The sequence below is a fragment of the Acromyrmex echinatior genome, chromosome 3 (genome assembly GCF_024713525.1).
Source record: "Acromyrmex echinatior isolate Ae372 chromosome 3, ASM2471352v2, whole genome shotgun sequence".
Taxonomy (NCBI): Eukaryota; Metazoa; Arthropoda; class Insecta; order Hymenoptera; family Formicidae; genus Acromyrmex; species Acromyrmex echinatior.
The window spans coordinates 18,507,331-18,523,189 of NC_141854.1; the positions used below are offsets into that span (position 1 = coordinate 18,507,331).

A 15,859-nucleotide genomic window follows, 5' to 3' on the forward strand; every position below is an offset into this window, starting at 1 on the left:
AAGAGATTTTGTTAATTTCTGGAACAGAACGTTTTTAATGATTATTTCAAAACATTAACCCGATTAAAATCCGTACAATTATTATACAATTACTGAAGATGCTCTAATTATCAAGATGCTTTTTTATGTCAGTTAAATAATTGACGGTAATAGCGTAATTATAAATGCGAAGTAAAAGGCATAAGAACTTTCATGAGAACGGATTACTGCATGTGCTAAATACTTCGAAAGTACATAAATAGCTGCCCGAAGGCATTTTAGAAATATCGTTTATATGATCGATAATCGATCAAGCTATATAATAATTAAAAGCTATATAATAATTCGATTAACGTATGTATAGTTAGACGATTATGATAGCTGCGCTTTAATACGAAAAAGATGAAATGTATCGTTAATCAAAAGTATACTTCGAGAGAAAGAAACGTTAGAGATACGGCAACCCGATTGCAAAGATATCCAATGAAATTGCAAGAAAGTACCAATTATGTAATTAAGAGAATCCTCTGAAATTGGGATTAACGCAAATAATAATAACCGGTTTCGACGGATCCAATCAATCAGTTATCGTTGACAATAATGCCTGACAAACGCAATTAATTGCATTTCCAGTTGTTACAGCAAATAGGTCGTATTCGTCACAGATTATACCTTCACCGTTAGCGTTAATAAGCGGCATTAAAATCCTCGTGACTACATTGACCTGTCGATGCTTAAAGGAAAACGGCTCTAGCGTGCCCACTCCTTATTTGAAATTTTTCTTCTTCTTCTTCGCAATTGCAACAAACTTGTTTTCCATATTGGACGTTTGCACAAGATGCAAATAAGATGACAATATCGTTTAATCCGTCGAATTTTATGAAGCAATTATTGTAATTTTTCGTATCAAATTAATTCATAGTGAATCGATAAAACCGTAATTGATTTATGGAAAATCTAACTAACAACCCAACAATATACTCTACTAATATTGGCTCAACAATATACATAAAAATTTAGCGTGTGCAGAGATATCGCTTTTGATGATATATATTTCAAAGATCTAATTATAAATAATAAAAAATGTAGAAAAGAATTACAAATTCAGAAAATTCTAACGATTTAAATATTCCAAGTTCTCAGTTAATCGATTAATCTGGATATAAAAAATCAGACGTTCAACGATAAATTTGTAGATTTACCAAATTTGTAAGTATATCATAATAGTAGAGAATTAAAAATAAAACTTTTGAAGCATTCATGGATATTTTTTTCAAAGAAACTATGCGATTTGCAGCTTATTTTTGTGTTTTCGCTAAATGCCAATGTAAAATTGTAATTCACTTTACCAGGATGAGACCCAACCTGATATTTAAAATAAACATATTAAACAATTATTAAAAATCTTAATTCTTATATTGTTTAATTATTCAAAATATCAAATATAATACAATACATAAGAAGCTTTAATAACAATATATTTTTATAAAATATAATAAAATTTTTTGTATTTACTGTGTATAAATATTAAATGATTTAAATGAAATATTAAATTCTTTAATGTCAAAAAAATTGCTAACAATATTCATTTCCGGATCTTCATTTTTCACAATAGTAATCAATAGTTCCTAAATCTTAAGAAAATTCTTTTTTATCATTCATATGGACAGAAATATTTCAATACATTTCATATTTCTACATATAAAATGAAGAATATGATCCTTTAGAACAACAGCTGCGATCGTTATGTGCGATTCATGATACGTGAATATGCGTTCTAGTTTCATTACTATCTAAGTCTTTTAGTCGTCGTGCTATCGATATTGAAAGTAAAAGTCGGTGTATCACGTCATGCCACGGTATTCCGCAAGGCATGCTGTTAAAAACGAACTGTCGCGAATCTAGTCGATCAGATTTGCGCGTAATCAAAACAAAGAAAATTGAAGAACCAATTCGGAAATCAGTATGCAAATTGATATGATGGCTTCAAAATAAATGGCTAATGGACGTAAATGAAAGATAAGAGGATTATCAAGCCATTTAGCTACCAAAAAAAAACTTGTCGTTTCTTACCTTGGTATCAAATAAAAATCCTAATGATACATATACATATGTTCCACTATCCCTTCTTCAAACCACTCCCACCAACTAATTTCATTATTTTTTTCACTAAAAAATATCAATTTGATATTAAACAGCAGATCTGTGTATTAGACATCTTCGATTTAGCGAAAAAAATTTATATTCAGGAATGAAAGGATTAAAGAACAGTAAAAGAACAGTGTCTCAAATATGTTTCTTTTTCTGCAAAAAGCTTTTATGATGTAGACATTTTTAAGGGGAAGTGATGACCAAGAATTGTAAGATTTTCATGCTAAATATTAAAATATTAAAAATGAGAAATATAAATTTTTTATGATTATAACGCGCAATTAACTAATTTGTTCGAAAAGAAACGCACGTGTTGCCGACAAATTATAAAGAAAAGAAAAGAATAGTGAGTAGAGAGTTCCGGGACGATTCAAGTAAAAAGGAAGTAATGCAAATCGCGAAAGAAAGTCGAATTAATATAGTTCTAACGCGTAGAAATCCAGAAAATTTTCGGATCGCCTGACTGCCTGACGATTATTACGAAATAGGTGCTTGTAACACACCGTGCGGATATTGGAAAAGTTCTTTGGACAGGTGAGAGGCTCGGCTTCGCTCTGCGAAGGTGGACTGCTTCCACATCGTCGGATCAAAAGGGTCGTCTACGTCTGGGCGCCATTGTCCTTGTCTTATAGCCCGATGGAATTTATATCGATAATATTATATTTAACCAAGTTTAATTCAAACAAGTTCCATATAAAATGACCTTCCATATCTTTTGACGTATTGTCTTCTTGCGAAAATTCACAGAATTATATTGCGAAGTTGTTACTTGCTCTGCTTTTATTCAGTCTTTGTTTGTATATGTACTTGCATATATTTTTTTCCGTTTATGAGATATATAATTTATAGTTTCCTTATCATTAACTTCACACGTAGTTAGCTTTAAATGGATTTATTATCTACAATTAAAACAATAAAGAGTAATGATAAGGAATAATTTATAAATTTGATTTGTACAAATAATTATTTTAATTTAATAAATTTGTTTTATGTTCCATTTTTTATGTAATTATCAAAATTATATATATATATATATATATATATATATATAAAATTGTTATTATAATAATATTAATAATTATACATAAATATATAGTTAGATTTTACATCAAATGTTTATAGAAATCTTTTTTAATTGTTTAATTTTACATCAAATGCTTATAGAAACCTTTTTTAATTGTTAATATGTATGAAGATCATCAATATCCACAATAAAATATATTTCAAGGATAAAAAAAAATTAAAAGTTTTGATGAGATATTTAATTATATAATTTAAAAAAAAGTTAAACTGCTTAGCATTTTTGGGTGACAAATATAGAAAGTTTTTAGATATCGCTTTTGAAGGCTTTGCAAATCATTATCTTATTTATTGTATTTATATCACGTATATGTAATGAGAATATATATAAGCGCGACCTAAAAAAAACTGGTCCGAATGGACCAATTTTCAGGGTGTGGTCTCGGCGCCGGACCCAACTCAAGCAATATAACAGAGTTTACTTAAGAATCGTTACTTTCACCCAAACTTTTATTCTTTCTTGGATATATATTTTATACTATATAAAATATACTGAATAAAAATATATTTAAAAACGTCAACATTTTAAAGATTATAATATTATAAAAATTATTTATTATAAAAAGAGATATACATGATATTTTATTTTATACAATATAAAAAAATGAAAGGCAAAAAATTTATAATGCAATTTATATTTAATTTGTTCTTATCTAGAACAATCAGTATATTTAAGCGTAAAAATAAATGATAGAATTTTCGCAGCCTACAAAAAACCCAATTAAGTTATGAAATCTTATTTTTTATTTAAACTTGGATGAACATTGTATTCTTTGTACAATTAAAAATACAATTAATATAAGATATTTAATACTAACTATTATTTGATTATAGCAAATTATAATCTTTACCTAAAATTTTTCTAGAAGCATTAACTTTTCTAATTTATGTTCTTAAAATTAAGTTTTCGATGATACTGAAATGTTTTACATCACGTCGCTCTATTGATAAAAAAAGTAACACATATCAAAATTAGCATCTTTTTAGTAGAAAATTTTTTAAATTCTAAATTTAAACAATGTTTTAATTAAAATAATAAATATGTATAATTTCATTTCTGTTCACGTTATACATTCAATTATAATGTATACTTTAAAGTGTCATGAATTCTTAAAACTATCGTTTTAAACCACGATCGCTTTCAAACACTGCAATTTAAATGATAATTTTTTACATGTGTCACATTTCTATTAATGGAGCGATGTAACGTGAAAATGTATTTTAAATCTGAAAATAGACAGTTTCCTGCATTTATATATAGCTTTAATAAATTAATAAACAAAAGATATTATAAGATCAATAATATTAATAATTAACGTGATATTAAATAAATGTTAATATGGAGAAATGTTTACACTTGAATGATACTTGATTAAATGATATCAAAGAGCTTTTTGCACCTGCAAGCAAATGAATCACTTGAATGCAATAATCTTGACTAAGAGTTTAAACGTTGCATGCAATATAAAGCAACTTTTCCCGTTAACAAGTGAAATCGAACGATAGCTGAAGGACACTCGAGCATATATACAAACATCACAAAGTTGAGTGCAACGTAAACGACGTGAATAGGTTACTACGTGAATAGGTGGTTAATGCTATACTTTCGACTTTTGACCTTTCGGGATAATTATGTGTTTTGAATTCATATGATTAAATTAATTTATGCGTCCTGCTCTTTAAAGCTCTCTTTAAAAATTAATATAAATTTTATGCATTCCTCTATGAAATACGGAAATCACAATATCGGAAATCTGAAAAAAAGAGAAACTACATTCTTTATCGATATCCAATCTTAAAAAAAAATATATTAAGATACTTCAAAAAACATTTACGAAATATGATAATAATTTTTTTTTGTTATGGACCTGACAAGAAGCCATCAAAAGTTTCAACTTATTCTGTGTATAATTTATTTTATGGATAGTTCCATATATTTAACTAAGTAGTTTTAATTAAACTAAGTAGTCGCAAATGCAAAAATATTAATTTTTAATACAAGAATCGATTTAGCATTTATGTTTTTAGTGGTATTGAAAAAGAAAAAAGAACACGAGAAAAAGAGAGAGCTGTAAAATATTATATAACTTTCAAAAACAATAAGCATCTTGTGTAATAATTTATTTAATCAAAATATAACATATTGCATACATAAAAATTTTTTGTCATGGATTATAAATTCATGACACCAAAAAATTGAACTTTTATGATAAAAATTCGAATAATAATTCAACGCAATATCAGCGATTTTAATGATTTGTGAGAACGAGCTTTTATTGTTCGTGGTTTAATTGTTTGAGAAATGATGCAAAAGAAACTGCGCTTGTTCAGGAATGAAGAGTACTTTCTCGTGATATGACAATCAAAATTATTTCATGATATATATCGTCTTATATTATCACAAAACATCTTTTCTAACAAAATTATGTCAGCTTTTGCTATTACTTTTTTGCTTTCGTTTTACCTGACTGCACTTTCCATTCAGTTTAAATTCAGTTAATCTTGTAATAAGTCATATTGACATGAAAGAAAAAATTGGATCTCGTTAAGTTAAAATTGAACCTGTAATTTTTTCTATTTATAACGCATTGCGTAAAAGATTTATATTGTGTAATCGCCACAAAGAAAAAATCTATCAAAGGTCAAATTTCGATGAAGTTGCATTTTTACATTTGCCGCTTTCAGCAAGTTATTCATGGAAGGAAGGGGAACAAAAGAAATTTCTCAATAAAAGATTTAATAGACATTTGCACATTTACTACCGCGTATTCGTATATTGTAGATAAATCCAAGCATCATATCATGAGGAAATAGTTTTCGTTTCTCTCGTGTTATTTCTCAGATAATTGATACCGCGAACAATAAGTAAACACATTACAGTTCTCATAATTAATTAAGACAGCTCGAATCACATTGTATCATTATTCGAATGTTACAGGTAGAATGTGTAAGAGAATGATTTTACCGTTCCAATTATTTCGCATTATAATTGTGATTGCAGGTTTCCAGAAATTTCGTGTAAATGAGTTATTACAATGAGTTTAATGCGCGCGTAACAATGCGATATATTATTGCTGGCACAATTAAGAAAATACCAAAAAAAATATACTACATTATCATTTAATCCATAATTTTATCTATACATAAATAAAAAGAAATACTCAGTTTTATTCTTAAAATATTATATATCGTGCAGATATTCTTGGTATCTTTAATATAAAATTCCGTTCCCATTTTCTTTCATAGAAAAATTAAGTAAGTTTTACGTTACTTCTAACATACCATTAATTTTGTAGAATATAATTAATCGCATTTTTTCTCGCTTCTCTTGTGTTCTTAGCGTAATTAATATATCGTAACAGTATCATCCAATTAGTATAATACCATGTAACACTATCAGATAAAGTTCGATTGCAATATATATATATATTAATGATGTACACATCCTAATCTCTTCGCACTAGACGAAACTGTTCGAGTAAATAAAGACGAGTCAGGGAGCACGAGATATGGCAAATAAATCAGGAAGTCTGCTGAGGTAAACCATGCAGAAGAAGCGCTTTCTCCGATGGAAAACTCGATTTAGATCGCACTCGTGCACGCTTGTGCAATGTGCTACATCCGTCTGCGACGTACACTTGTCGGCGTGTTTGTGTACTTGTACGCGCAATAAAGCATTATAGGCGCGCATTTAGCATGATATGATATACGCAACCGCGTGCGCATGTACGCGAGCACATTTCGAGATTGAACGAAAGCAGTGCTGAAATGTCGATTGTTAATCGTAGAGCTAAATTATAAAGCGTTCCTTTGGCCAAAGGGTACTACGACACACGTAATGAACGTTTGTTAGATATCGATCGCAACGTTTTACTATATTGTGTAATTTGCTTTTCTAATTAAAGGCCTCGCACCAACCGTCTATCAAAAAAGAAACGAAGGCGAGTAGGCCTCACGATTTATATCCATTTGTAGAATTGATTGCGATGTTAATCAGTGGCTCTGACACTTCATTCGGAAGTGGCGGATCAAGAAATAAACTAGAGAAATCGAACAAAATTGAACTGACTCTCACTGATAATTTAAAATTTATATTAAATACTTTCGCTCATGTATAAAAGATGTGCAAACTCAGTGTAATATATTTTTTAATTTTTTAGTTATAATAAATCATAAAATATCAGATAGATAAATAAAAAAATAATACCCAAGTAAAGTACAAAATCGTAATTAAATCATAATAATATTATAGGATGTCATTATTTATCATTTAAAAATGAACTTTAAAAGTAACAAATAAGGTTACGATAATTCTATTTGAGTGTAACTACTTGATGAAAGTATAGTCTCATTGTAATATTAAACTATAACGAATATGCAAAGAATCTGTTTCGATATCTTAGCGCTATCTTAATTATTCCGAATACATCTCCGTGTTTAATTCAGGAATAATCTATTAAACTACATTCCTGAAGACATTAACAATTAAGGACGTTATATATGACGTGGTAAGAGGCGTCCGCCTTGAACTGTGCGTCAATTTCCATCGGGACGATTTACAAATCGCGAGATCTTCATATCGTTACATAAATTATCCATTATTATGATGAAACGAAAGATGTTGACGATACTTTGTAAGAAGCCACTTACACAATGATAAAAAAAAATTATTCTGGAATAAGAAATGTTTGTCTTACGTAATGCGTTATTAAATCTATAAGAAAATCATCTCGCTCTCGCTTCTATTAGATTATGATCATCGGTGCACACAGCGGAATAATTATCAACATCGCGCTTACGTTCACCGAAGGAATACGAGTTGCCTCGCTAGGCGCAGGTAATTGCGAATACTAATGAAAACGAAATTGTCCAATCTAGAACTTAACGATCAGGTAGCATCGACAATATTAATTCTCTTCGGAATTCATTTTGTTCACTTCTTGATTAATTAGACTATTAAAGAGATGATTAAGGAGATCATGATTAATACAATCTACTTGACGATTGTCAGAAAAGAACTGATGAATTGTATTCAACTATATTCTTTTATTTTTATTTACTATATTTAATTATAAACAAGCAAATAAAGAGAAAAGATATTTTTGAATAATTATTAAGTAAATTATTAAGTAAATAATTAAATAGATTGTGATCAGTACAATCTACTTGATACAATTGATAAATAATTAATTAACAACATTGTATTTAATTATATTTTACTTTGTAGTTATTATATTCAATAATAGTTATATTCGCCTATAATAGCAAATATAACGAATAAGAGAAAAGTATTTTTAAATAATTTGATTATTAAATAGGTCATTAAATTAAAATCGTGATTAATACCTTCTTAACAATTAATGACATAGAGCTATGATTTTCATTCTATAATCGATTATATTCAACTATATTCTACTTTCTATTTATAATATTCCATTATAATTTTATTACTATATCAAACTGTAACATTATGAAAATAGGACAAACACATGGGAGACAGATATTTTTGATCACGCGGTATATATCGTTCTCTAAGCGAACGGCGCACGACTAGGCGTGGTCCATGCAAACTTGCGATCTCTTTTTTCCTTCTTATCCTCTCACTCCATTTATATATACTCTACGCTATATCTACGCCGCCTCGATATCTAGAATGGTGCGTGAAATGCTTGTACATTTGATAAACATAAGAACTGCAATCATATTACTGACGACGATAATGCACAGAATAGGATCAATTTCTATCAGAATCAGAATATAACGAACAGTAGTCTGAAGATTGGAATATTTATGTTAAGTCTTATTCATTATTATCTTTTTGATAAGTTTATTATTATTATATTATAAAAAATTGTATTAAATTTGTTTCAAAAATTTCTAAAAGCTTCCCTCTATCGTATATACACACATATATTTCTGTCGCAAATATTGTTGCATAAAACTGAGGATGAAGGAATAAGCAAGAAGTTCATGCGTGTCGAATCCATTCGCTTAAGCTTCAACTGCATTATTTTAACTGCATTATCGTGGCAGTTTACGTATGTCTATTGATTGATAGATAATGATAATAAATGATCATCTTAATGCGAAAGTCAATTAAATGAGGAAGTTAATGTACATACGATAGATATAATTCAATAATGAAAAGACTAAAAAAGATGATAAAAATTGTTGATTTCACAGTTTTATATTCACTTTGATGAAAATATGTACTTTATGTTCATCTTTTTCAAATAAAACATTTAAAGAGCGATAGAGAGAGAATTCGTGAAGTTATGTTCTTAACTCTCGAATTAAATTTGATCTCATAAAATTATTATAGTTTTATAATATTTTTATGATTAAATAATATCCTCAAGTTACGAAAGATTAATAATAATTAATATTATTATATCTTACGCAATCATTATTATACATTGTATAGAGCAGCGCTATATCTTTTTTATATTCTAAGTATTTTTAATGTTCCGTTTAAATTAAAAATTAAACGATAATGATCTTACATTCTTCCAGATTATTTAACAAAAGTTATATTATAGTAACACGCGAGCTTATATGTTGGGAAAGTTCTCTTCACGGCTTTGAGTCTTGCTAGTAATTTCCGATGTACGTGTTAATATTTACGATCAAGCTTCATAATATGATCAAAAATATATGCTAATCTGAATTCTTTTAATAGATTATTTGATCGGAAGAATGATTATACTTATATATTCTTGTACGCCACAAACTCGCTTCAACAACTTTTACAGTGAAAGAGCCGGCGAAAGCGTCCGAGATCTTCCTGGCAATCGTATTATTATAGGCGAATGCAAAACGAATAGCTGGAATCTGGACATCCAAGTATACGAGAGGGAAAGACGAATGATTCATTGATGTTGACAAGTCACAAACTATTTCTAATTTCTCTTTTACGTGACATCGTTGCTTTCATTATCGTCACGTTCTAAATGTATAAATTATAATTATTCAATGTAAATTTCAAAGGAATGTTATTGTAGAGTTTTAAAAAATGATTCTTATCCTATAGCAACTTGTTTTAGATGATTACACTTGAACTTAATTTCAATTCAACGAATTCATTGACACGAATGTAGTATCGAGTTTTAAAAAAATGTTAAGAGGACGATGTTATTTGACGCAACTCGTTGATGTGTCTGTTTATTGTCAAATCGGAGAATTTCATTGCAAATTAAAATTTAAAGGAAATAAATTTTGTATTTAAATAATAAGTTTCGATTTTTTAATTAAACTTCTTGGAAGTTTCGACCTGAATCTTTAATAACACGGAAGCTTAAGATCTCTTTTTGATTAAGGAAATTACAAATCAATCAAGGAATTTGTCATCAAAGTGAAATCTTGGAATATCCTGTAATTGAAACAATATAAGACGACGTTATGTTTAAATTAAATCGTGATATGCGATTTAATCGAATAAGAAACGAAATGTCGTCGTGAATCATTCGCAAAGATTTTCTTTTTCGTTGTTATATACGAATAATCGCATCTAATAAAGAAACTGCTTCCTTTCTCGGCTTCTAATTACCGAGCATCGTGCACCGCGTGCAACTGCACTCGTGCGATTTAGTCGAATAATACGAATCGACTCGTTCCGCTGGGTCGACGGCCTTCGTGAAAAAAAAGAAAAAAAAACAATGCGCGCACGCTGTAATGTCGTAAACGCTCGATATCAAACGCGCATCCTTGACACAAAACACGTGCGAACGCGGATTTTACCGGTCTCTTCATACGTGTATTTTGTATGCATTAATTTATAGATGATTATGCTTTTTTAAATCCCTGTCTTTGCGTCATGTATGCTTTACTTTACATAACGTATTTCATGTAACGCAGAGTTGGAAATTGAAGTTCATATATTATATTCTTTGTAGAGAATGATGTATTATATTAAAAATTACCATTTATTCGCCTTTTGAATCTAATAATGAATGTATACGCATAAATAACTTTTTCCTTTCTGAATAATTCTAAAATTTAGCTTTGAAATCTAAAATTATTAATCTTTTAATAAAAAAGTACCCTGTAAATAACAATATATTTATATTATGTAATTCTGAAAGTCATTATATAATTCTGAAACAGTTATTTATTACATGTGTTAAATTAAAAAGATAAATTTTTTATATCTTTTATGTGTATCATCGTTTATATATGAATTATAGTTACATATTTTGATAATAAATTACCTGATTAGTCTGTCCGCGAGAAGCTTCGGTAAAAGCGAAGACCAGCAGTAACGCCACTATTAAGCTCAATAAAAATGTCCTTGCCATTCTGAAAAATATCAAGAAATATCTTTTTAGAATTTTTGAAAATATTAGAAAATTCTAATTACACCGTTAGATATTAAAGGAGCGATGGTAATCAAATCCCTTTAGTTAAATAACATTTTATTATTTTTAACTTCCATGTATGTCAAAATGTAATCTATTTAATCTATTTTTGTAATTAGTTTCAAGTTTCAAGTGCAATTTAACAACGTTCAATTTAATGTACTTAATAAATAATAAACTAAATTTGGATCAAAGTAATACATTTACTGAGTTAAATTGTATAACTCCATTGTTTTAATTAAATTAACGGTATGTTGAATAGAAGTGATGGCGACCTGGCTGAGAAATTAAAGATAACTCACTTGATTAAAAATAACTACAATTTGACATTATAAATTTTATTTTAAACTATGTAAAAATTATTGAGTCTTTATTTAAAATGTTGTTTAACGTGAAATTTCTACATTGAATATTGAGCACAAAGTATGGTTCAAATTAATTAGTATTTTTATTTTTTATATATATATTTTTTTTATACATTTCGAGATATTATAAATATTTATGACTTATTTATATACATTTTATTAATGTATTTACATACTTTTTTTTTATGAAAAAAAAAAAAACAAAATTTTATATGTAATAGAATTCGCATATATTTACAGAAAATTAAATATTAATATGTTTTTAATGAAAATTTGTCGTATTAGGAACGTATTAATTGCCGATGTATCGATTTGAGAATTATAATTATTATAAATATTCTGGCTACATTCGAGACTACATTATTATGTTTGTATTTATCATTTCTTTCGACTGTTATATTTTTAAGTCTAAATGCCTAATATCTTAAGAAATAATTGTGTAAATTCATCAATTGTTATGTAAATTTTTATATAACTATTCCAGATGTAACTTCAATAAGATATAACTAAATCGATTCTGTTTTTAAGAAGATTACTGAATTAATAAATAAAAACTAATGATAAAAATAATATAATTCCAATTAATTTTTTTAATAGTCGTTATAATGTTACGTTTATAAAAATAAATAAACCGTCACTTTATTTACAAAGATGACGTGATATTTTGTTACATCGTGATTTATACCAAATTAGTTCAAACTTTTGATTTTAATATGAATTGAAAATGAGCTTTCCAATGTGCACACCGAGTGTACTTGGGTCGATACATATATGAATTAAACGTAAGGCGGCATTGCCTGCGTTGCTCAAATTAACTTTTACTCTTGCCGGTTGTGAGTTTCTACCTACTGCGCTGTTATTTTCGAAGCAGCGCAGGCGATACTGTCCCTCCCTCGTTACAAACATTCTGGTTCACTAACTTTTAAATCTCATATAGCACAAATCATTCTAGAAATATTACAGCAATATTGTAACGTTCAGCAATATCGCAAGTAACATTGCAAACGTTGCAGTACTGTTGCTGTAAGTTTTTGTGTTGCATAAAAAATTGCACAAAAGTGTATTCGAAAAAAAGTGTATTCGATAAAAAAAAAAGAAAGGAGAGATTCTCGTTATGTCAAATTTGTTATATCATAAAAAAAAATTTTAAATTATGTAAAAATTATTGAGTCTCTATTTAAAATGTTATTTAACGAGAAATTTCTACATTGGATATTGAGCACAAAGTATGATTCAAATTAATTAGTATTTTTATTTTTTACACATTTCAAGATATTATAAATATTTATAACTTATTTATATATTTTTTATTAACATATTTACATACATTTTTTTCTACGAAAAAAAAAACAAAATTTTATTATTAATAATAATCGTTCTCTTATACACATTTATCATGAATGAATGGAAGCACCATAAGAGGATCGAGGAAAGATCAGTATCAAGGAAAGTTCGATGATTGTAGTGCATGAATTACCATCGCTCCGAGACATCTGACGATTCATTTGTTCCATTCAGTTCTACGGTAATACCACGGTAAGTGCAAAACGACTCACTCGGTTACGACTTCTCCTATATATCCGAGATACTTGCTAACAGCAAATAGCACGTGGAAACCGAGCAAATTTCCTTCGAACGAAGCCTTAATGCTTGTTACAAGTTGAACAGTTTTATGAAGACAAATATTTGTGGTTGCGTTTTTTTTTACATGAAGGTACAGAAGTGGTAAGTTTATATGTTAGAACTAAGTGACGTAGGTTTCGTAATCAAAATATCAACTTTAATTTTTCACAGACCGTTCGTATTTGCGTCGATAGAAAGTAAATTCTTTTCGTGCCGTATACGCGATCAGTGATACTGTATCGGCTGTTTCAAGAATGTTATTTTGTAACACGCACAATGCAGTACATGCGACCAATTAAATATACGTATACATATATATATATATAATAAAATTTTCCACACTTTTAATATTTCTCAAATATCTTTTATTTATTTGTTATATTTTTATAAGTCATTTTATGGATAAATATATTATAATAATAAATATACAATAAATACATAGAAAATATTCGAAAAATGCTAGAAATATTGAAAGATATTTGAATATTTTAGATATTTTTTAAATTTAGATTTGCTTTAATTTAGAATTATCTAATTTTCAAACTCTATAAATCTATTTTTACAAAACAAGAAATAAAATCGATAATTTAATTAGAAGACTCTTGTCATGCCTTAACATTACGTAAAATGTGTGTGTGTTAATAATTTGTATATATTTAATATTCGAGACCAAATATGCGGTATGAGTTATGAAAGGCATACAATTATCCTAAAAAGATACATTCAATTATCCTCATTTTCTTTACGGTGCACTTTGCAAGTGCGAGCTAATAAAATCAGGTACTAGAGTACAAACTAATTTTGTCTAAAGTCGAACGTTCATTTCGTGTCCGATCGTAAAGATGAAATGTCATCAAGTGAAATTGCAACAGAAACGACACGTTCGAAGGAAATAAGAAATTTTCGACATTTGAACAGTTTATGTCGTTTATGATTATACGGGTGCCCGAGTTTTACGTAAGAAATAGAGTACATCTGGCGATTTGCGCACGTGAAAGTGGTCTGCCGAGTTGTATCGGTCAGTTAATTCCGAGTCCGGTTCGTTAATGCTGCTCGCTCTTCTGGGCCACTTCTTGCGATCCACGGAGAGAATCAACCGCGACGAGCGCAAATGAACGAATTATAATAATGATAAATTGTCGTAATTATTACAACAATGAATTATCAATCAAAAGCAAACATGTGCTTTTGAATATAATTGAAGGATAAGTCTTTCGATTATTGTGCCTCTTCATTATCTCATTTTTACACGATCAAAATTAACAAGGATCAAAATAAATGATCGTCGGTTATATAATATAGTACATAAGAAATGAAAAGCAATAAAACGTAAGCATTATAAGCGATAGGAGGCTAACCACAGATTGAGAACATATAATAATGTAAGCAATAGTAAATAAAAAAATTGCTTACTGTATAGAAAAAAAATCAGTTTAAGTAAATGATCTGAAAATAATATTATTGAAGCATATAATTATGTAGAGCGCTCAAATTGGTTGATAGAATGTTAAATTTTTTTGCATTATGCATTGGGTTTCCTACAAATTATTTTTATGCAATAAAATTATTTCTAGACCTAATCCTTAGACCTAATTTTTAGATCTTAGTATCTAATTGAATTTATAGAAAAATCTTTTTTTCTGTTTACGGAAATTTGTGTACGAAAGTTAAATTCACTTGTTGCGGAAGTTCCGCATGGCACAGCACACAATTAGAAGAGCACACAATTCGAATTTCCACGCTCACCTTGCAGCTGCTCAGTCGTGTCTAATCCTATGTCTCATTTCCGAGCCACCACAGCACAATTCGACCCGGCAATCCGTAATACTTTCTCCGATGGCGAATTAAAACCAAAGAGAAACTTTAACAAATCGGAGAAATAAATAAATCGACGCGGCCGTTTCCTGTCGAAAACAGGACGAGCGACACTCTTCGTTCGAAATTTCGAAAAGATCGAGGTAAAAGTTCGCGGACTTGGTACTCAACTCTATGTGGCACTCCGAGAGAAAAAGAGAGAAAGAAAAGAGAAAAGATTCGGTCGAGATCACAGAATTCGCGCGCGATAGCGAGACGACGGGGTCAGACGGGTCAGACGGGACGTTGCACGTGACGCATTTTCGGATGCGCCGATTTTTCGCGCGTTCGTTGCACGAGGGACGTTGTTCGGGGATTACGATCGGGTAGAGTGCTCCGAGACAAATGCAAGTACGATCGGACGTCGGCCGTGTCAAAAATCCCGCTCGCCAGCCGGAGGGGAAAAAGAAAAAAAAAGAGCCACTCGACCAGGTATTTTCCCTTTCGCCAGAA

At 29.1% G+C, this 15,859-nt stretch overlaps 1 protein-coding gene and 2 long non-coding RNA genes across 7 annotated transcripts in view; all 3 read right to left on the reverse strand.

Moving 5' to 3' along the window:
- The window catches only part of LOC105149273 (uncharacterized), a 37,766-nt gene extending 21,907 nt beyond the window's left edge, over window positions 1-15,859 (reverse strand). For 2 of the 4 annotated variants that reach the window (XM_011061571.2, XM_087404063.1), the window contains exons 1-2: window positions 15,299-15,859; window positions 11,418-11,505 (exon numbers count right to left, since the gene is read on the reverse strand). In XM_011061571.2, coding sequence (XP_011059873.2) covers window positions 11,418-11,504 — 87 coding nt within the window. In that variant the 5' untranslated portion in view covers window position 11,505; window positions 15,299-15,859. The remainder of the gene's footprint in view (window positions 1-11,417; window positions 11,506-15,298) is intronic. The other 2 variants (XM_087404065.1, XM_087404064.1) reach the window with 1 other exon arrangement.
- LOC147910310 (uncharacterized) lies at window positions 538-2,699 on the reverse strand. 2 transcript variants are annotated; one of them, XR_015544411.1, is made up of 3 exons: window positions 2,634-2,699; window positions 2,053-2,148; window positions 538-787 (listed from the first exon to the last, which is right to left on the reverse strand). It is a non-coding gene; the product is annotated as an uncharacterized LOC147910310 (long non-coding RNA). The 2 variants fall into 2 exon arrangements; XR_015544412.1 differs by lacking the exon at window positions 538-787 and adding an exon at window positions 868-1,344.
- Window positions 3,932-11,410, reverse strand: LOC147910311 (uncharacterized). The gene is made up of 2 exons (XR_015544413.1): window positions 6,493-11,410; window positions 3,932-4,964 (listed from the first exon to the last, which is right to left on the reverse strand). It is a non-coding gene; the product is annotated as an uncharacterized LOC147910311 (long non-coding RNA).